The sequence below is a fragment of the Elgaria multicarinata genome, chromosome 10 (assembly GCF_023053635.1).
Source record: "Elgaria multicarinata webbii isolate HBS135686 ecotype San Diego chromosome 10, rElgMul1.1.pri, whole genome shotgun sequence".
Taxonomy (NCBI): Eukaryota; Metazoa; Chordata; class Lepidosauria; order Squamata; family Anguidae; genus Elgaria; species Elgaria multicarinata.
The window spans coordinates 32437860-32459577 of NC_086180.1; the positions used below are offsets into that span (position 1 = coordinate 32437860).

Consider the following 21718-nt stretch of genomic DNA (forward strand, 5'->3'; position numbering starts at 1 on the left):
CTAGCCCTATGGATGTAGTCCTAAACCCTCCAGCTTTTCTGAACAGTCAAATGAAGTGATCACAAAAAAACTATAAAACATTTTAGAGATGAATACGGGGAGTATTTTTTATAACTCTACTATGAAAACACCCTTTCCTTCACTTGTTGGCTATAAACATGGTTAATCAGGTTCCAATTTAACCAAGACCTAAAACCATGATCAAACAAGCCACCAAGCCATCAAATAAGCCACGGTTGACTGTGGTGTGTGCCAGTGGCTATTCTGAATATTCAAGCCAATAGGTGTGGGTTGTGCAAAGGTTAAACAACCCACTTCAGGGTTATGACAACATGACAAGCCACAGTTGAGGCTTGAATTCTCAGGAAGCTTGCATGAGCCACGGTGATCATGCAAACCCCATCAGTGGCTTTCACAGAGCAAATCACTTATCCAAATTTTCAGGATTCAAACGAGAAAATTATCAGGTGTCTGCTCTATTAGTATAACTATTGGCAAGGCACCAGTATTATCTGCAATACTTACAGTACTTGTGTGTGTATGTTTTCTAATGCAGAATGCTTTACAATCCTTTATAGATATCTCCATTTTATATTTAGGCAATTTTGGCTGGAAAAAAAATGTGTCTTGCTCAAGTCAGTGAACCCATGGGTGGGGAAGTATTTGAATTGAGTTGACATATGAACCAACAACTTAGATGTTATGCTGCATTGGGATCTCAATAAGTAACTATACAGAATGTATTCATTCAATACTAATAATTAATTCCTTTTCATATGACAAATATTGGAGTATACAAAATGCACACCGGCTTTGTAAACTCCCCTACCCCCACATTTCATCCTTGGGAATATGGGTTTTGCATGGCATGCATATGGCAGGTATACTTACAAATCAAAGACTAAGTAATGAAATCCTTCTTCTGATATGCTGTCATGAAGTCGCACTGTTAAAAGAAAAGAAAAAGAGATTATTTCCCCCCTAATTTCTCTGATGTCTACAAACCTTTTTTGCATAATAATCTCCTTTTTATTATTAAAAATCCTTTAAAAAATAGAGCTTTGTTTTATAGGATGACAGTCCTTGTCTTGTTACACATGAATCACACCATCTAATAGGCCTCTATTCTTTTCCTTGACTTACACCTACAGGATAAAATCCAATGTATGTCCTACTTAGAGCAGAATAGACCCACTGAAATTAATGGGACTTAAGTTAGAGACTTATGACTAACTTACATCCCATTCATTTCAATTAGTATAAGCAGGTCTCACGTTGGATTTTATTCACAGTTGGCAACACAGCCATCATCCAAATACATTATAGCATTTACAGTAATTAAACCATAATTCATAAATGCTATTGACTAACATCTAATTTATTCAAAAAGCCTCTGGAAACACAGACCTTTTAGGATAGACTGCAGCGTCAATAAAACTTCAACAGTACTGGGTAACTAGGTAGATACATTAGGAAAAATGTTTTTACAGAACCCATTAAATGGGAATCACCACATAACATGTTTCAAGGGTCAACAAATGCTGAGTAGCAAATAGAAAGCACTATTTAACTATTACCTTAACAACCAAAACACTCGGGAGAGAAACAAATGCATACTATTTTTTACACCCTTCACTGTGAATACATCAGAAGCACTTTGTTCTATCATGAAAGGAATGAATACAAAATTCAATAAATTTTGCTTCATATTAGGATACCATCATCAGGAAGTGGCAGCTTTTGTTAGCAGAAGAGGATACTTTACAGTGCTGCTCTTTTCCATTTGATCTGAACTTAGAAATAAGTAATTACTCTCTCAAATGCCTAGACAAGTCCTATCAAACATTAATGCCCACATATTAATTTGCAAAATCCACTTCTATTTAAATGACAACATCTTTTACCTTGAAGTCTTTAGAAGAACATACTTTAAATGGAAGTAGGAGCTGCCTCATGTGCTTGCTGTTCAATAAAAACATTGACCATCACTCTAACCCAATAAGACAACCATTATGCTTTCTTGACAAGCTGATTCATAACACACACACACAGCCATATATGCCTTCAATGCAGGAGCCTTGCAATACAGATTGTGAGTATGCCAGCTACAGTGCAGGTATTTTTACCATCTCAGCAGTCCAGATATCTGGAATTTATCTGGAATTTAAGCGTATTATCTGGGACTATTGGTTGTGGAACTATTGCTATGTGTTCAGTTAGAAAAGCAGAAAATGAAAGCAAAAGGACCATGGTATATTAGGTTTGTTGTACTTTCCTTTCTGATGACTTTCCCACCAGTACTGATCATTTGATCGCAATGGCCAGTTATAGAGGTTTATAAAGCTATAAATACTATGCAGAAAACACATCAAGATTTTTTCTACTCCCTCTCATAATAGTAGACTTGGAGGTTCAGAACAGACAACTGGAAGTTCTATTTCACACACTTTATAATTAAGTTATGGAATTTACTGCCGCAGGATGTCTTAGACAGCTTGAAAAACAATGTTTAGGTAAATTTACGCAGGATATGCAACACTAACTAAAAAACAAGTAGAACCGCTCAAACTGGCGAGACCACTCTACAATATACATGTGGCTTGATGTGTAATTGAGTTTGAGCGGTGAGACCACTCTACATATATGCAGCATGTTATTTGATATTATTACACTTTAGAAATTTCACTTCGAAGACATTCTAGAAAACATTTATTCATTTTGCAGATGGAAAATTTAGAGACGGGGAGTCTTTAGTAGAAAAGACAATAAGCAAATCCATGGCGAAAATTCCTAACCCATCCAAGAAGTGAGCCAAGCCAATCTGTAAAATTAAATAAAGTATTGCTAATTGAACCCTCTATGTTCAGAGGCAGCATACCTTTGAATTTGATACGTTAGGGACAAACAACAGGGTAGTGGTTACATGAGAAAGGTTTAAGCCTCCCTATCACTGTACTCCAAATCTGAATTCCATTCCACCCATGTGGCTGCTATTAACATTTTAAAAACATACTTCAATATAAATACAGTCCAACAAAGAAAACTGTATTTAGCTATAAACCTTGGGCTGTATCTGAGTGTTAATGTTAAAAAAATACATTTAATTCAGTTCTGCTTTGGTTTAGCGAACACTGAAATTGACGACCCTATGGTCTTTGTAGGAAAAGGAGCCCTTGTGCATTTTATGGGATTATAATAGTCTTCAAGGTCTTACTTTTGTCAATGGACAATGGAATTTAAAAAACCACACACTGCACAAAAATCAGGATTATTTATTTTAGGGTACAAATCTAATTACATATTATCCCTTTTTATCTTTTTAAAATTAAAGACAAGAGGGGCAGATTAGTGTGGTCATCAGGTTGGTTTACAGCAGTGGAGTAGGGCGTGTATGTACTCTATAAACTAATTTATCTCTAACTAACATCATGTTCCTAATAATCAATGATCTTTTTAGAGCACAAAGGATCAGCAGCAGCAAGAGTTCTAGCATCGTATTACAGTTTGTGCTTTATGTTGGGTTCAGGAGATAACCCTACCCTGTGCCTGTTTGCATTCTCTTCCCCTACTTATTGTTTTACTATGATTTTATTAGATTGTAAGCCTATGCGGAAGGGTCCTGCTATTACTGTTTTACTCTGTACAGCACCATGTACATTGATGGCGCTATATAAATAAATAAATAAATAAATAATAATAATAATAATAATAATAATAATAATAACAACAACAACAAGGTTCAGTGCTGGTGATTTGTTTTTGCCCTGATACAGTGGTGTGTAATAAGGGAAACTGTGCCATGCTACTGGGGAGCAAAGCCACCAATTAACACCCAGAAATAGGGTTTAATCCAGACTGGGTCATACTTAGAACAGACCCACTGAAATCAATGGGACCTAAGTTAGTAATAACCAGTTTAAGTCCCATTGATCTAACGGGCAATCTATACATGGTGAAATCCCCATGGTGGCTGCAGATCTGCGCTGCATGTTATACACGGTGACTTTTTTGGATTGGAAGAATGTCAGTATAGCTCCTCCGCCATATGGGGCCAACCTAGTGGAAGGTGACCGGCGGTTGGTCACCTTCCACCAGGAAAAGAGCATGGGGGCAGGAAGCCCTGCGCTCCCTCCTCGGCTTCGAGATCTAGCACCACCCCAGGAGAGGGAAACTGCAGAGTTTCGGAGGGAGGTGGAGGTGGCAGAGAAACCTGGTACCATGAAGACAGCCCCTAAGTCTGGTTCAATGCATAGGGCTCAAGGTACCATTCAGGTTCATCACATCCCTAATGCCAGAACAAGAGAGATGCAGTTCCCTTACTATTGATATAAAATGATGATGTGACACCTCCACAACTTGACCTTTTCAAATATTGACCAGTCATGTTACTATTGCTGCTGCTGCTATTAAATTTATGTGTTGCTTCCACTGCAAAATGCGGTCTCTGAGTGACTTATTGCTCTAACATGCAAAAATGCAGCTCACCAAATCCTGCAAAACCTTTTGAAGAATTGGTTGAGTCGGGACATGAGAAGCAATATTAACATTTTACACTATGCACAATTTTAGGCTGGACATTGCAGGCATGATTCCTTTCTTATTTTCATTAAACAGAAACATGTTTCTACCAGAAAATCGAAGCTTCTTAGAACACTAGAATTACAAAATAATGACTGCAAGTAGGATATTATTTCTTATGTGCATTTGGTTACAATTGCACAGCAACATGGAATGTGGAATGTTTTGATGAGGATTTTCAGGAAAAAACAGTTTTGGTGATAATACTGAATAAGAAATGCTGAAGTGCAGACATACTGAAAGTTTCAGAAATGAACATTTACAGCAGGTTCAGTAAAACCATTGTGGGTTTTGATAAGGATGAACAAATTTTCAGGGTAATACCTGGGTTACTGGAATCTCTATAGTTGATCTGAATTGAACTATTTCCAAATTTGGTAAATTGCACCGATCACTATGTCAAAGTTATACTCTCACAGCATTTAGCCCTCAATATAAGATTCTAAGACCTGGGCCTCAGCTAGATGCCTGCCCGAGACCTTAGATCTGTTGGAGGAGCCCTTCTCCGCATCTCATCAAAGCAACATATACGTTATGATGGGACAAGGGAGAGGGCTTTCTCTGTGGTGGCACCCCAACTGCGGAATGCCCTCCCCTTGGAGGCCCGATTGGCGCCAACATTGATTTCATTTCAACGCCAAGTAAAAACATGGCTTTTTAACAAAGCCTTTGATGGTTAAACTCACTGGCACATTGTTTAAACTGTTTTAACTTTATCAATTGCTTTTAAATTATATATTGTTTTAACTTGGATCATGGTTTAATTTGTTTTTAACTGTGTATATTTATTGTTTTATACTGCATGTTTTTATCTGTACACCGCCCTGAGATCTTAGTGATATAGGGTGGGATATATTTTAAATAAATAAATAAATAAATAAATAAATAATAGATCTATGAGTCTAGCATGATGGAGGGGTGAGGATCTCATGATATTTTTATTGCGAGATCTCACCCTCTGTTTACATGCAGCGCACGACAGCCTCGGAAGAACAGGATATCGTGCCTGCAATTTTGGTTTTATCTTTAAAAGAGATGAGCTCATCAGTGCTTGTGCGCAAAAGGTGAGTTTTTACATTTTTAACCTTTTCCCCCGCTCCCTCTAATGTTCCCAGCTCCTTGCGAGTAACCGCGAGAATTCAGGACAAACCGCGATGCCTGCTCACATGTTCCGTGGTCTCAGGATCATCCCAAGACCATGGAAAAAGTGGGCTGAAAGGGTAGGGCGATATCCCAGGGAAAGGGAGGGATTTTCCCTCCCTGCTCCCAGGATCCCCTGTGCGTCATGTGGATGCACAGGGACGATCCTGGGGATTGCCCCGGGATATCGCCCCATCTAGCTATGGCCCAGGTTTTATTGTCAAAAAGCAAAACTGAGTTGTTTGAATTGATGCTTATAGGGGCTTCTCTTCTAAGAAATGAATAAGAGATCCTTGTATGTGAGGAGTACTGGGCCATGGCCATAATATTAAGATAGCAAATTAATAAATTGTTATACATTAACATTTGACTTTTGTTAATAAAAGAACCAGATAAAATATGATGAAGCATGATTATCAAATATATTAGTGAATGAAATAGAAATTCAATACATAGCTTTATGTATTTATTTATTTATTTATTACATTTCTATACCGCCCAATAGCCGGAGCTCTCTGGGCAGTTCACAAAAAATGCATCTTGACACTAGAAAGTATCTAATTTTAATAAAAGTTAATTAAAAACACTGAAAAACTGACAAGATTTTCTGTTGGTAACTAGGAGCTTGTAGCATTTTTATTTCTGAGATTAATATATTCAGATTGATTCCAACCTGCCAGAATATTAAATTTCATGACAAATTAATGTGAATTAAAAGAGCAAACCAACAACTGTTCTATTGGGCAAGGCATTTAGTATTGACAGATTACAGACATCCCGTGGTTTTGTTTTTTTTAGATTTTTTAAAGGAACACAGGTTCCTTGGGGCATCCAAATCTGCAGGGATGAAAATTACCCAAATTATGAAAAGGTTGTCTAGCAATATTATAAGGTTGACTGCCATTCATAGAACTCTATAGTCTCTGAAGCTACTTTACCTTTCTGCTACTGGAAGTATTCTGCTTGCAGACAGCAACCCTACTGATTAAAAATATTGTTGTGTGCTTGGGGTGAGTCTAATTTACCTTCCAGGTATCCATTACAACACAGTGCCTTTGATTACAAAGAGATTGAGGGTTCTTCCTAGCTCCCTTTCTACATGGGGCTTTCATTGTGCGTTCATGATTGCTCACTCACAGGAGTTTGAGGGTCCTTTACATGACGTCCTCCTCCTCCAGGGCCTCTCCTGCTCTTTGCAATCAGTATATTTCTTTTCCTAATAAGGACAGCCAGCTAATATTTAGAAAATGCATTATAAAGCCCCACGTAATTACACAATTCCATTATACTGCAGCGCCATTTAGTGGTTGTATAATAAAATATATAGAAAAACCGGGTGGGGGGAATCCTGGAAAAAAGCATGTGTAAAGGAGCTGATTTTAATCCCACAAAGAATCCAGAAGCAGAAGCTGTGGTAATGGTGCAGGAGTAAATTCTCTTGAAGAAAAGCCCTGTAACTCTTTTATCAGCTAGGTACAGGCACAGGGCCCCTTAGGTAATGGAGATTTTCCTGAACTGGAAAGGCTTTACAAATTAAAAAACAATCTGGGTATAGGCAATCTGGAATGTAGAGATCATGTGTTTTCTTCGTAATATAAAGCACTAAGAGCTACTTGTATATTCAAATTAATTATGTTTCTGTGGTGAGTCCTTTTTACTTATACAAGACTTTCACCTGTGACAGTTCACATTTTAAAATATCAGCACGCTAAGTATTCAACGAAACAACTCAGCCTACTAAAAATATTTTCCCCAACTGTGTATACTTGTATCAGGAATAATTACACTCTAGAGTACGTTATCAGTGGGAGATAATTGGTTTCCTTGGGTATAAGCCAAAAAGCTAAGTGCCTCTAAATCCCCGGGAAACATGGCTGCCTCACAATAACTGCCCATTTGTTGTTCTATTTTGAAGTTGTAACTTGAGCACTTCAGAGTTTTGCTTTTAATATACTTTAACTATGTTTGTAAAGAGTACTTTCATGTACAATTACCTTCTCATCAGATGGAAGAACTGACATTCTCAATAGAAAAACTCGATCAAGAGAGGAAGCCCTGTGGATGAGGAAGACTCAAGAGGAAGCCCTGCAGGATTTTCTCATGAATAATAAAGCCCATGGCTTTAGCCTCAAAATTAACTATAAAAATAAAAGAGCCTATAGTACCAAGAGTTCTCCAACATCCACTGAGATTCCTTTTAGGCAGATGTAGTGACTCAGATCTATACCAAGCAGGATATAACACTTTGAAAGTGGTTTGAAAACGGTATATGGAATGTATCATGAGCCCCAACAGTTGTCAATACTGTTATAAAGCAGTAGTGTAGATCCTGCCCCAGACTTTAAAATAGGGGTGGAGTATTTCTGGATAGAATTAGGCCTATGAGGTCTTCCAGCACAGCCTGTAGAGGCCTCTGCTGGGGGCAATTCTCCTCACCCTTCCAGAAGACCTGGGATCCAGGCACCTTGAAGAAGTGTTTCCTGGAGGCTCCGATAGCAAAGACTTCTAATGGGAAAGGCCCAAAGTCACCAAGTGAGTTTCATGCCTCAGCCGCCTTGAACCTGGGTCTCCCCAGTCCCAGTCCAACAATCTAACCACTGCACCACACTGGCTCTCACATGGAAGGAACTCTCTGCTCATGTGAGAATCTCTGTGGAGTGTAAGGAGTTTATATATTTCCTGGTCGTATCAAAGCAATCTGGCCTCAGGCTTGAAGAGGTTCCTGACCTCAGGCTGAAAAAGGGTTTTGTATCAGTGAAAACAGCTTATCTTGACTAAAGAACAGAAGTTGGTTAAACTTAGGGCTCACCTACACCCAGCAGGATATTGCACTATGAAGTGGTATATAAAAGGCAGGAGCCACACCAAGCAGGATATAGCAGTATGAAAGTGGTATATGTTATGTGTCAATGGGCCCCAACAGTTGTCAGTATACTTCACTACTGCTATAAAGCAGTAGTGTGGCTCCTGCCTTTTATATACTGCTTTCATAGTGGAATATCCTGCTTGGTGTAGATGTGCCCTTAGAAAGGTGAGAAAAATTATCGTTGTTCACAGACTTTCAAAAATATGTTTAAATAATGATTCATTTTTGTATGCCTGTGCTCCCTTTGAGAAACTGAGGTGAGTGACATCAAATGATCCCATTTTGTCTTTACAATAACTACTGGGGAGATAAGAAAGGGAGTGACTTGCCCATTGCCATCTCATTATCTTTATGGCAGAGAACAGTTTACCTTTATTTCAGGGAGGGCTGGAAAAACACCTGGCTGAAACTCTGAAGAGCTGCTGCCAGTCAGTGTCAACAACACTGGACTAGATGGAACCATGGTCTGACTCAGTTAAAGGCAGCTTTCTATGTTCCTAAGGTGGGCATAAGAGGTTGGGGAAGGCTGAGGTTCATGCTGAGGGAAACTCTCCCATTCCATGTGTGTCTTTCTTGGAGCCTCTTGCTTTATCTGACCCTGAGACAAAGCCATCCACATGGCAATACAATGTAGTCCTTTCCATTGACTTATGCATGGCCATCATGAAATTTTAAACCAACTCTACATCAAAGCAATACAAATTATTTTAACTGACTCAAAAAGCTTGAAATAACCAAAACATATTTGATCTAAAATGTATATTTGATTTTAAACATACTAAAAACTACCTTGAAATTAATTCTTGCTTTTGGTCCTAATGCACCTAATGCACATTGATAGCAAGATGTTAGGCTACTTATATATTTATATTACTACTTTGCAGATCCTCAGGGTATCAGAGCCTGCAATAGAAGTCCTCAAATTCTCAGTTACTAGGGCTACCAAGTAATGGGTCTATTGTGATGTATTTGTTCAATCACAATTAGAGCAGCAGGTGATGTGACTCAATACAACTTCTACAGATATAGTGTTAGATTGGTTTGTATTGTTAGTATAAGCCAAGAAATATGTTATCATAATAGTACAAGAATGAGCACACGTGCATTGTTACATACATATTAGGGATAAGTCAGTATAGAGCATGGAAATGCACCAACTCAAATACCTGTATATAGTATAATAACTTTTGGAAACCAGTTATAATACAAAGTATTATAACTGGTTTTCTGAATGGAGGTAGATACACACAAGGCAGGAATCTTGTGTTTCTTTGTACAAGCAGTGTACATCCACTGTATTATCTACCAAGACCCAAAAGTGCCTCTAGGAATTAAACATGCACATGATGTATATGAAGTAAAAACTTCTTTCACAGAGAGAGAGGCTGATAACCATCTTTTCTAGAAATGGGTCAGAATTTAGTCCACAAAAGCAAGATATCCCATGAAGTCCTGTATAGAGTGACAGTTCTTAGAAAATGTTCAGAAGAAGCAAACTATTTGTCCAAGACAAAAGGAAGCAAAAGGCTGTTTCTATATTTAGTATTGTACTTCCAGTTATCACTGTTGTGCAGCCAACTTCCACACAATGAAAGAAATAAAGAATTTTCATCAACTCAGGTGAAGTTACTGCTTCTAAAATCAAACTGGTGACTGGCAGAAAGAATTCAATGACTTACAGTGTAATCCTATTTGCGTCTACAGAGCTCAATGGGACTTACTACAAGGTAATATATACAGGATTGCACCCTGAATAAAGCATAAAGTTGTCAGACATAATGTTTCACATTGAACTGGTAACCTCCAAACCCATTTCAGTTCAACACATTCCATGTTGCACATTGATGAGTCAATCTGGCTGTCACTATATCACTTTTCTTTTCACCACATAGAAAATATATGATTTGCAGCATGTCTGTATTTACAGCATTTAACTATATGATTTGCAGCATATCTGCATTTACAGTAATTAACATATTTCAACTATTTATCTGCATAATTCTGAGTGATGGCAAGTCTTTTTAAAACTGATTTAGGGCTATAATTTCCTGTCGTCATCCCCTTCAAAGACTGGAGTGTACTAACTTCCAGGACTTGACAAAACAATTTATGCAGCAACTAGCAGTTCATACTAAAATCACTGTATTTCACTTTGCCTTGTGTTTTTTTAAAAATAAAAAAAATCCAATTTATATCTGGTTGTATTTTGCATAATATAAAATATTAGAATATGATGTCACCTAAGTTCAGTCCTTTGAAACGGCAGAGGTTTCAAAGAGAGATATTTAAGCATATACTGAACATTCCATTGTGATCAATGGTATTACGTACTTAACTTTATCTTGATCCTGATCCTGATCCAAAATCTCTTAAATTTAAACATAATTCAACCAAGCAGCAAATAATTGCCATTGAAACAATAACTGTGTTCGCCCAACATGATAACTCACCATGTGTAGCCAGCCATGGTTGGTTATCATCTCATCTGAACTGGAGAGTATACCATGAGGTGGCTTATTCGCTGGGAGCAAGCCACGTCAAGAAACCATGGCTTATTGTAGGATTGTTCATGCCCACAATGGCCTGTTGTGCCATCCAAACCCAGGAGACTGATTTTATCATGGGTTGCTGTGATCGGCCACAGAGCTGCTTGGCAAGAGCAGCAGGAAAGCCCGCACTGCTCGCTTTTCACAATCTCACCAGTGACTGCCCTTCCACTGGTACCAAATCGGCATGAACTGTCACTCATTTCCCAACAATATTTTTAAAATTGGTGTCTCAAAAATGCACAATTGAGGATGTAGTTTTTAAAAATATTTTTGTCAGTTTTTCGCAAGTGAGCACTTACAGCTAGCTATTCAATGTGTGTAGTCTTGCTGGGTCAATTTCCTTGTATGTTTCAGCTGTCAAAAGTGAAGCATGGAGGTGGAGCAGGTAACATACAAGGAAATTGACAAGACGGGGTTGCCTTTCAGTTAATTTGCCACAGTTGCAAAGGACCAGAGGAGAAATAATAGTAACAGAAAGGAGTGACCCAATAGCACAATTCAGAAAATGAGGGAAATCAGCCAAAAGAGTAAGTGCACCAAAAAGGGAAAGAGGGCAATATCTCCCCCTTGGCAATGTGATCCTCTCGCTTGTAAGTGTTGAACTGACACTTGTCATGTGCTTCATCTTTTCAACACTTTCCTGAGTCTCCAGCTACTCCAGAAAGGGGAGATATTAATGGCCCTTCTTTTTCACTAACTGCTCCAAAAAGGAACTATGAAAAGGGGAAGAAGCCAATATCTCCCATTTCTGGACTTGCTGGAGACTCGGGAAAGTGTTGAATGGGAAGAGAACACTGACAAATGTCAGTTCAACACTTAAAAGTGAGAGGATTAGGTTGCCAAGGGAGACACATTGCTCCCACCCGCCCCTTTTGGTGCACCTATTTCTCTCACGTCGGTGCCCCTTTTGACAGCTGAAACATAAAAGGAAATTGAGAGGACAAGGTTACACATATCAGACAGGTGAAAGTGCACTCTTGCAAAGGAATGGGATAATAATAATAATAATAATAATAATAATAATAATAATAATGACGACCCCATCTCCATATTTCTGAACCACTTTTTTTCTTAAAGTGGTGGGGGGAAAGGGTGGCAATTAGAGCAGAGAGGGGGCTGAGACAAGGAGACCAGATGGGTTCTGCCAGCTGGAATACATGCTGGAACCATCTGGATGACTGATGGGGGAGGCGTTGGGCTTGCCACAGCAAGCCCAATAATCTGTGGGGTGGGTTTTTCTGTGAACAACCAATCCACCATGGCTAATTTCAAGGGTGGCTTAGCATGATGTGTGGACCCACTCAAAATTTTGACAGGGAATATTTTATGATCTAAATTTCCCCCATGCACACATGAAACTAGTGGTGTAGTTCCCTGGATCTCAGCCAATTAATTTCTCCTTAGAGTGAAAAACTAATTGGCATAACAGGATTTTTTTACAATGCTAATATGACTTCAGGACCCAGATGTTTTTTTCACTCTTATGTTTATTTTTATACCCTAATTTTCATCTCTACAAAATAGGTTATATTTATTTGAAATTGAGAATTTCCTCAAAGTGGAGATAATCCAAAGGCCACACTATCTTAAATTAATTAAATTAATAGGTTTAATCATGCAACAATATACTTATCTATTCAGAAGTAAGTCCCAATTGAGTTCAATAGGTCTTATTCTCTGGTGAGTTAGAATGGATTGGAACCTAAATATACTTACTGCTGGTCAAAGAGTCTAATTTGTAGATACAATATAATACTCATTGCCCCTGCACTATTAAGTACTATTAATACTTTTAATAGTATTAAAAGATACTATAATATTGTGTTGCATCTAAAGCCAATTCTGACATATACAAGCCTATTAAAAATGTAGCTATATGTAAGGGAACCAAAATCACATGAGTGGCAACATATGTCAGTACTATTAATGTAAGTTTGGACACTAGAACCCATTGCACTAATACATGGTCAAATGTATATGTTTCCATTGTTCCAGTATCACATACTGAATACAGAAAAAAATATTCCAGATACATCAGCCCTGAACTCAATAAACATTAAATGAGAGTAATCCAACTTTTTGAAACAAATGAAAAACAGTACAATTTAAGGAGGCAAAATGACCACTAAATATATGGTATGCATATCAAAAATTGGTACAAAGGGTTTAATGTGGTAATAAGAACTCTAGAACTCCCTTCTATGGTTTGGATAGAGATGGTGACTAAAATAAGTGTAAGATTATGCTGCTGTATTAGATTTCACCACTGACCAAGAACCAAGTACAGAGAAATCCTTCTGGAACAGAGGAATTTAAGCCAACATGTGAGTCACCATTTTTATAACAATGGATTAAATAACAAGGCGGGAAATGGAGGCAGGGAGTCTTTTCTTAGGAAGTTACTGTTTTATTTGCATTAAAGTAAAAACAACAGCAACCCACCACCACACTACTTTCACTACCAACATCTGCCCCTTTGCTATATTTACATAAAACAGTCAATGTACTTGCAGATTGGATGCAATGTAGACAATTATATGGATGTTTTAATTCACACTGTAATCACTGGGACTTAAATATGCTTACCCTGTTTCTGGATTGTATCCATTCTGAAATAGGTTGGTTTATTAATATGAATAACAATGTCAATTAATGGTATTATGCAGGATTCTTTGAGTGTGATCTTATGAACATTTATTCATTTATATATTTTTATTATACTTTTATCCCACTGTTCCTTCAAGGAATTCAGGGCAAAATACTTTGGCCTCCCCATTATCTGTCACCTAATTTTTTGTTCTCACAACCCTGTCAGGTTGGTTATCCTGAGAGAGAGAGAGAGAGAGAGAGAGAGAGAGAGAGAAAGGCTGAGACTAGTACAAAGAGTGAGGTCCATGGCTGAATAGGGATTTGAATCCTATTTTCCCTAGCCCAGCACTCTAAGCCTTGCATCAACTGAACACATGAAGCTGAGATATCAATTCAAAACAATGGTCCATCTAGCCTAATACTGTTTACTCTGGCCATAGCTAGACCAGGCCTATATCCCAGGATCGTCCCAGGATCATCCCTGTGCAATGAAAGGACACACAGGGGATCCCAGTAGCAGCAGGGACGACCCCTCCATTTGCCTGGGATAATCCTTAGGTCTAGCTAAGGCCTCTGTCAGTGGCCCTCCAGGGTCCCAGACAGAAGTCTTTCTCAGTCTGTTATCTCAGTGCCTTTTACTGGAGTTGTGAGGTATTAGACCTGCATGCAAAACATATGCTCTGAGTTAAGGACTTTAACCAAGAAGCCTTCTTGACCTCGATCTGTAGAGTGAAGGGAGACTCCACCCCTTGCATCCCAGCAAGAGTAAGACTAGATAAGCCTTATCCATTGGCCAGAGAAGGAACAACTGCAGGGATCTTGCTTCCCTCCTATCTTCCAGAAAGAACACTTGATTCCAATTACGAGTGTCATGGGACTGCAAATCTGACCAGAAGTGGATTCTGGATCCATCGATCAGTCAAGGACTTGTGTGTGCATATTATTGCAATATGTTGTAATCTGCCTTGAGGATAATTTAATTGAAAGACTGGATATAAATCTTCTAAATAACTAAGTAGGAAATCTCATTTCCACCACCTGCCATAGGTGAGTTATTGTTTGCTCCCCCCACACCTAGAGCAAACATTCTCTCTCCTCTTCCCCCATGGCTGTTGAATGTTGTGAAGAAACATATGCAAACAGCAGCAATCTTTAGGAGCAGATGGCAAGAAGGGCATAATCAAAAGATAAGCTTTAGGTGTTACTTTTTCTACTGGACACTTTCCGATGCTTAAACAATACATATGGCAAAAGTTGCAAACACGATGGCATTTAAGGTCCACTGTCTCTCAGATCTACATAGAAATCACTATTCGGAATATGTGGAAGGAATGGAATATAGTAACAAAATGTATTTTGTTGTGGTTCAGCTTGTAGTGAGAAATATACAAAAGCTAACTAGATTCCTTTCAAATGAATGGCAACAATATATAATTCACACAAGTTAGTATCCATTGCATTTCCATTAGTATGATCCAGCCTCTATTTGGATCATATGTAGCACGCAAATATTCAATGGCTACTTGAACACTACTTACTGAGCAGCATCCCATTACTTGTCTACAAGTGCAGCATGAAACAGCACTTGGGACCTTCTGCTCCAAGGACATAATCTTCTTCCAACAAGCAACTTGACCTTCAAAGCATTCCAACGACACAGGCTCTATTGAAGTGAACTAAATTGTGGTGTGTGTCCCCCAACAGAGCATTTGAAACGCAAGAATATTTGGTAAATGAAATCCCCACACACATACACACACACAAATGCAGAATGCCAGAAGCTTCAGCAGGAAACTCAATTTCTGTATGTATGTGTGACATAATGTTATTGGCTAACATGTTTACTCAGAAGTACTCCCCACTGAGTTCAACAGGAACATACTTAGCATGTATGCTTAGAATTGCAACCTTGGTATCTTTAGGTGTCCGTTGCCCATTCAGCTACCAGTAGAAGCATATACAAGCACAATATCTCATTGTTTTCAGAAGGAGGAAGAAAATATAGGAGGAAATGTAGTTTTAACCTCTGGCTTACCTCCACATAGGAACCTGAATTATACTGAGTCTGACCAGTGGTCTATCTAGCCCAGTATAGTTGACATTAACCATATTTATTAAAAGATTTGTATCCCGCCTATATCACTGGGATCTCAGGGCGGCGTACAGATAAAATCAGATCAGAACAAAATCAGACTAGCAGTGGCTCTTCAGGCTTTCAGGCAGGAGTTTTTCCAGCCATACCTGGAGATGTTGTGAATTGAACCTGGGACTTTATGCAGCAAAGCATGTGTTCTACCACTGAGCCACAGTCCCTCCCCACAATTTATCAAGATGAAGGCAACCGATACTATCTATCATCCAGGGCATTACACAATGGAAACATAGCCAAGATACAAAGAATTTAAACCAAAGAGCTGCGGTGGCTGCAAAACTGCACTGTGTCAATTATATGATGCAGCTACAGATTTGCAGCCACCATAGGGCTTTTCCACGAAGCTGTGCAGTAAAAGAAATCAGGGACTTAATCTGACTTCTTTGGTGGAAGCGAGGTCATCCTGGCTCTTCTGCCGCTTGACCTTGCCATCCTGGCAGAAGGTGACCAGCGAATGGTTGCCAGAAGCCAGGAAGAGGAGAAGGGGCAGCTCCAGTACTCGGATGACCACCAGAAATACTGTGCCCCTTCCTTGGCATGTAGATTACCTGACACCATCCTGGGTAAGCAAAACTGCATGGTATAGGAGGAACATGGAGCCAACTCAATACCGTGAAGACAGGCCCCTAGTTTTGTGCACCAAAATGGGCTTTGGAACTTTTTTTCATGAATTACAACCCCATCCAGTTTGACATGGCAAAGCACTTTTGAAATTGAAGAGATTTTCCAAAGCAGTTTCTGAAATGGCTGAAGTGTGTGTGTACACACACTGGATCACCTACTTAAAGAAAAATATGACAAAAATGTCACTGGGCTAGTATAGTACCTCAGGGTCATCTAGTTCTTTGAGTCTCAATTGAGGCACCCAAACAAAAGAATGAGCATTCCAATGCAGCATGGCTGCCTCACCACATTTATAATTCAATCCTACATATTCCTACTCAAAATGGGGGGATTACTTCCAGGTAAGTGGGTACAGGATTGCAGTCTTAGAAGTAACTGAACCAATACATAATACCATCTAATGGGAAGAGGGTATATGTCCAGAATCTACAATTACCTAACTGTACCACTGAACATGCTAACAATGGCTGATTCACCACCTCAAAATATAAGATACACCTTGCCTATAGACATTTCCTGAAGTAAAGCATGCTGTAAGATCAATAATAAATTACTAAAGAAATGCTTCCATTTCCATAGTTCATACTTCTTGTGCATCTGAGGCAGCATCCTCACAAAAGTGCTGAAAGTACAGTTTGGAGCTTCTGCAGACATTTACTATTTGACAATCACATTGAGAAAGTAAAGTTGTGAAGAACAAAAATGGGAAACGTAAAAGAAAATGACAAATGCATGAGGAAAAAGCAAGTAGATTACTAGAAATATTCCAGGATTTTGTTTAATTCTACATTTTTATCAGGGCGTCTAGCGGCCAACAGCATGCACATTACTTTAAAGGGAGACCTAAATTGTACAACCTAGGGAACAGAAGTCATTACTGGAGGGCCTAAGAGCTAGCTACTCAAGATAATGGTAACTGAGTGTCATCTACATTTTAAAGTATAATGGATAGCAGAGGTCAACTCTCAATGAAAGAAGCTATTACTGTTTCATGGCATTTGTTCCAGTCTCTTTGGATATGCCTTTAAGATACAGTTCTAGCTACTTTCATTTGAGTCATAAACAGTAGGTTGCATAGTTGCTTTACTCAACGGCACCTTAAGTCAAGTGAGAGGCTCCAAGGCATCCATTTTCACACATGTATATACAGAATTACTCTGTAGTAAACCATATTGCCATGTCCAATGAAGAGCTAGCAAAACAATGATTTAATATGTTCACATGGTATTTGGGTTAAAGTAGAAAAAAGGTAACAACTGAAGTGCAGGAATTGCTATTTAGGTTAAAACATATGCTCAAGCAAAGTTAATTTAAGCATGAACAAGAGGTAAGCTATGTCACAGAAAAAGCATCAACACAGTAGCTCTGACAGAGTCACTCTCCCCCCCACAGGAAAATCATTAGGTTGAAAACTCAAACTTCAAATGTTCAAACAAATGAAGTGTTCAAATGCTCCAAAAATACTCCGTGGTAGCAAGACAAGGTAAGCATTGGTAGAATCCGTGCCTGAACTTTGGGCTTGTTTATACAATTAACCTTCACAGATTTCTGCTCTGAGTTGTTAATTTGAAGTAATATAAGAGTATCTGTAATATCTGGATACAACAACCCATTGTCTACTCTAGATGAAATCCCAGGTTGGATCAGCCACACCTCTTTGCCAAGAAGCAATGGCAAAACACTGCAGTAATGCATGCAGCGATAGATAGAACCAGCGTCTTCACTCACTAGTATGAGAACTAAATAATAACTAGGTGTGCAGCAACCATCGCCACAGAACAGGTCAGAATTAGTCACAGTTATCTGTACGGCTGTACTTTAGCACACATTTAAGAAATAGACAAACTGGACATTGATATACACCCAGTATACTTCAATTCTCTGATGTAGTTACAGGCAAGTGTATAGCTTGGGAGTAGTCTAAGGAAGAAAAGTGGGAGAGGTGACACCAAGGGTAAACTACATGTATTTATATTATTTACAAAATTATTTCTCTGTCAATTTAGAAATTTTAAAAAAATCACACAGCCTTTGAAACTCTTAACTCCGTCCCTGTTGTTGTCTACAAGATCATTTCTTTCTGTGTAAGGCAAAGATGAGTGAAAAGTTACAAGTAGTCCTTGACTATTTTTTTTTCAAAATTTCACTATTAACAGAGCTTCTGCAACTTTAAAAATTAAATGTAATGTGCCATATTAGGAAGCCTACCAATACACGGAAAATATGAGATCACATTCACTTGAAAAACAAGTTTACTTTGTGCAGCCTTATCACTGCTCCTTTGTCTTGTGCATTTAATTTCATGCCTAGCTAGTACTGTAATGGTTTCGGTAATATGATCTTTTCCTCCAGTTATTTCCCAGCACTGACAATCTTCATAGCTGAGAATTAGACATTGCTTTTACTGCTCTCTTCTAGACACGCAATTGACTTTTATCTGATGCAGATATGTTAATAAAATGGCCATGACATTTTCCTTTTCTAAATTTTTTTTTTAGAAAACCAGATGATTGTGAGAGCACAATGATTGTTTGATCTCACAATGAATCTAGTTGTACATCTTACAGGAGAGCTGCAATTCATACATATTCACCAACATTTATTATCTGGATAGGCAATTATGGAGAAGAGGGAAAGGGAGTTCATGCACTCTACTGCATTTTTAAAGGCATCAATTTTTAAAGCATAAGACTCTTCCAGACCCAAAAAGGAGCAATGTTTTACCAGGGGGCAGGTACTAAAAACAATGGTAAGATGTATTGTCTTTCTATTTCAGTTATAGTAATTATTTCTAAATTTACATCTACTTCTAAATGTGCATCTATACCTATAAATTAGCAGATATGAATTTTAGGCAAATCTGTGTCTTCTGGTGATGCATTTCTTCTTTTTTTATGATGCATAAGTGGCGGCCCTAGAGCAGGACTACACCTACTGCCCCACATCCCTAACCTCTACACAGAGCCTTACATGCATAAGCTCTCCCTCTGTGTGACACCATATGATTATTAACTGCGTAAATGGTGTACGCACGTAGGTTCTGTACACATAGGCACAATCAACATTTGAAGGTCTGGGGTGGAGAAAGCAGGCACAATCCCCTTCTGCTCCCATACATTCATTGTTCGTGGCTGGAAGACCATATGGAAAGGGCTAATGTGCTATCAGTTCATTAAAACTAGCACAGGTTGTTGTTTTTTGTTTTTAAAAAGAAATTCTAGTTGGAGTTCAATACATTTTTGCTATTTTTTCCTACGATATATAATGTTGCACCTTCTACCAATTATGTTATTAAAAATATACATTAATCTATAATCTCCTGAATAATTAAAGAGATTCCACACAGAGTTTTAGTGATAATGGGGTGGGGTTGGGGAAGTGTCCCATGCAAACACAAAGCTATAAGAATAATACTAATATTGGGATAGCAGTATTCATAATGCTAAAGATAAAAGGGTGTTAAGGTGTTAAATACTAGAAATCTAAAACCACTGAAAAACAAAAAATGCAAGCTACATGAAAAGGAAAATCAGTCCTTTGTAGTCTTTTCCTCCATTAACTACATATAATTTAATTTAAAATGAAATTCTATGTGTATAGAAAACTCTACAAATAGCTATTTCCTATAACTTCCACTCCAGCTTTTCTAGATAACTGCAACAAATACAACATTATTTCAAGGTCATATTTCTGATGTTTTCCCACCTCATTCAGCTTGTTTCTCAAGTTTTATTAAAAGTACCTCCCCATGAATTGATGATAAACATTTTAAGTAAATCCCCTTGATTGCTCTTGCCTTTGCTGTTTAAGCCATGTCTGTCCTATCCACAGCAATCACAGGCAGTGCTGTTAATTTTGTGCTTTTTTCCTCAGTTCACATGCTGTATTTTAATTCTAAGAAGATCTGGCCATAAATTATTGTGTGAACCAACCCTTGATATGGTGAAATCTAAGGAAACATTTCTTTGATAATAACTTTTATGACAAACAATAACACAAACATTTCTCCTTATATTCCAATTTAATGAGGCCTAGCAACTTTGAAATTAGGCTCAAAATGTTGGTTAGATAAATAATATTTTCCAAACAGCAGTGGATTGTGAAATCTCATGAAAACAAATCATTGGCCTTTTAACAGAAAAGCTGTGTTACTGAAAGGCCAAATATCTAAGAAATCAGAACTAAATCATACATATATTTTCTCTTATGCATATAAGCTATCATTTTAAAATCTCAGATTGTCTTCAATCTAATCGTATCCATTATTTTCTGGTATATACATCCTTGGCCATCTGCTACTTTTACCAGCAGGTTGATCTGATTGAGGATGGTGGTGCCAGGAGCAAGTGACCTCTCTGCAAACATTGATTTTACTGCCTCCAATTCCTTCTCTCCCTTCCCTTTTATGTTGCCTGAAATGGGGGATATAGTTGCCCCAGGGGCACATCACCACTTCCCATGCATTCAGTGAATTTGTGAAGGAGGAATTGGGCCATCTCCAGTAGATATGCCCCAATATGTCTGCTGGCCCACACCTAAATCCAAAATCCCATTAGTGGAAGTCTGCCAGTGCAGCAGGACTTTGTTCCTCTCTCATTCCTATGCCACCCAAAAATCTTCTCCAGAGAGTTTCCAAGTGCTAAAGAGTTGATTCTGACAACATGCAAAGAGAGGGGGAATTGCCCCTGTCCTGGTTCTGCTGCCAGAACTATTTCCATCAAGATGACACTGTTGGATACAATCCAAAATGTGCACAGCTTACATGTGCATTCTGACATGGTAGGAATCTTCCTTTTGATTAGAAACTTTGATTGGCTCAGAGTTTTCAGGTATGTGCAGGTGGTATATGTGCTTAGAATCCCTTCTCACTAATATTAAATACATAGCTGCCAGTGGAGGCCTATTGGGTAGGAGCAAGACCAGCAGACATAATCCTTGGTCTCCCTCATGTGTTCACTGTAGACGTGGAGAGGTTTGCTTGCATGTATAGTCCCAGTGAAAGATACTGGAATGAACAGGGACCCTTTTCTTCCTGAAGAAAGTGTTCTTGTCTTTAAGTTTCTTCCTTCACAAAGGGAAGCAGGGCAGGAAAAAGCAGATGGCACCCAAACATATATTTCAAATGTTCCAATGCATGAGAGTTTTCTAACATTGTTCCACTTGAACTGTATCACTGCCAATTTCAGACAAACATACTCATCCCATATAGTTTGCTAATAT

The 21718-nt window shown here is 38.4% G+C and overlaps 1 protein-coding gene across 7 annotated transcripts in view; it reads right to left on the bottom strand.

Annotated features, from left to right (window-relative positions):
* Positions 1 to 21718, bottom strand: part of CAMK2D (calcium/calmodulin dependent protein kinase II delta) — a 161178-nt gene that overhangs the window by 75454 nt on the left and 64006 nt on the right. For all 7 annotated transcript variants that reach the window (XM_063136289.1, XM_063136282.1, XM_063136283.1 and 4 more), the window contains exon 4: positions 892 to 946. In XM_063136289.1, coding sequence (XP_062992359.1) covers positions 892 to 946 — 55 coding nt within the window. The remainder of the gene's footprint in view (positions 1 to 891; positions 947 to 21718) is intronic.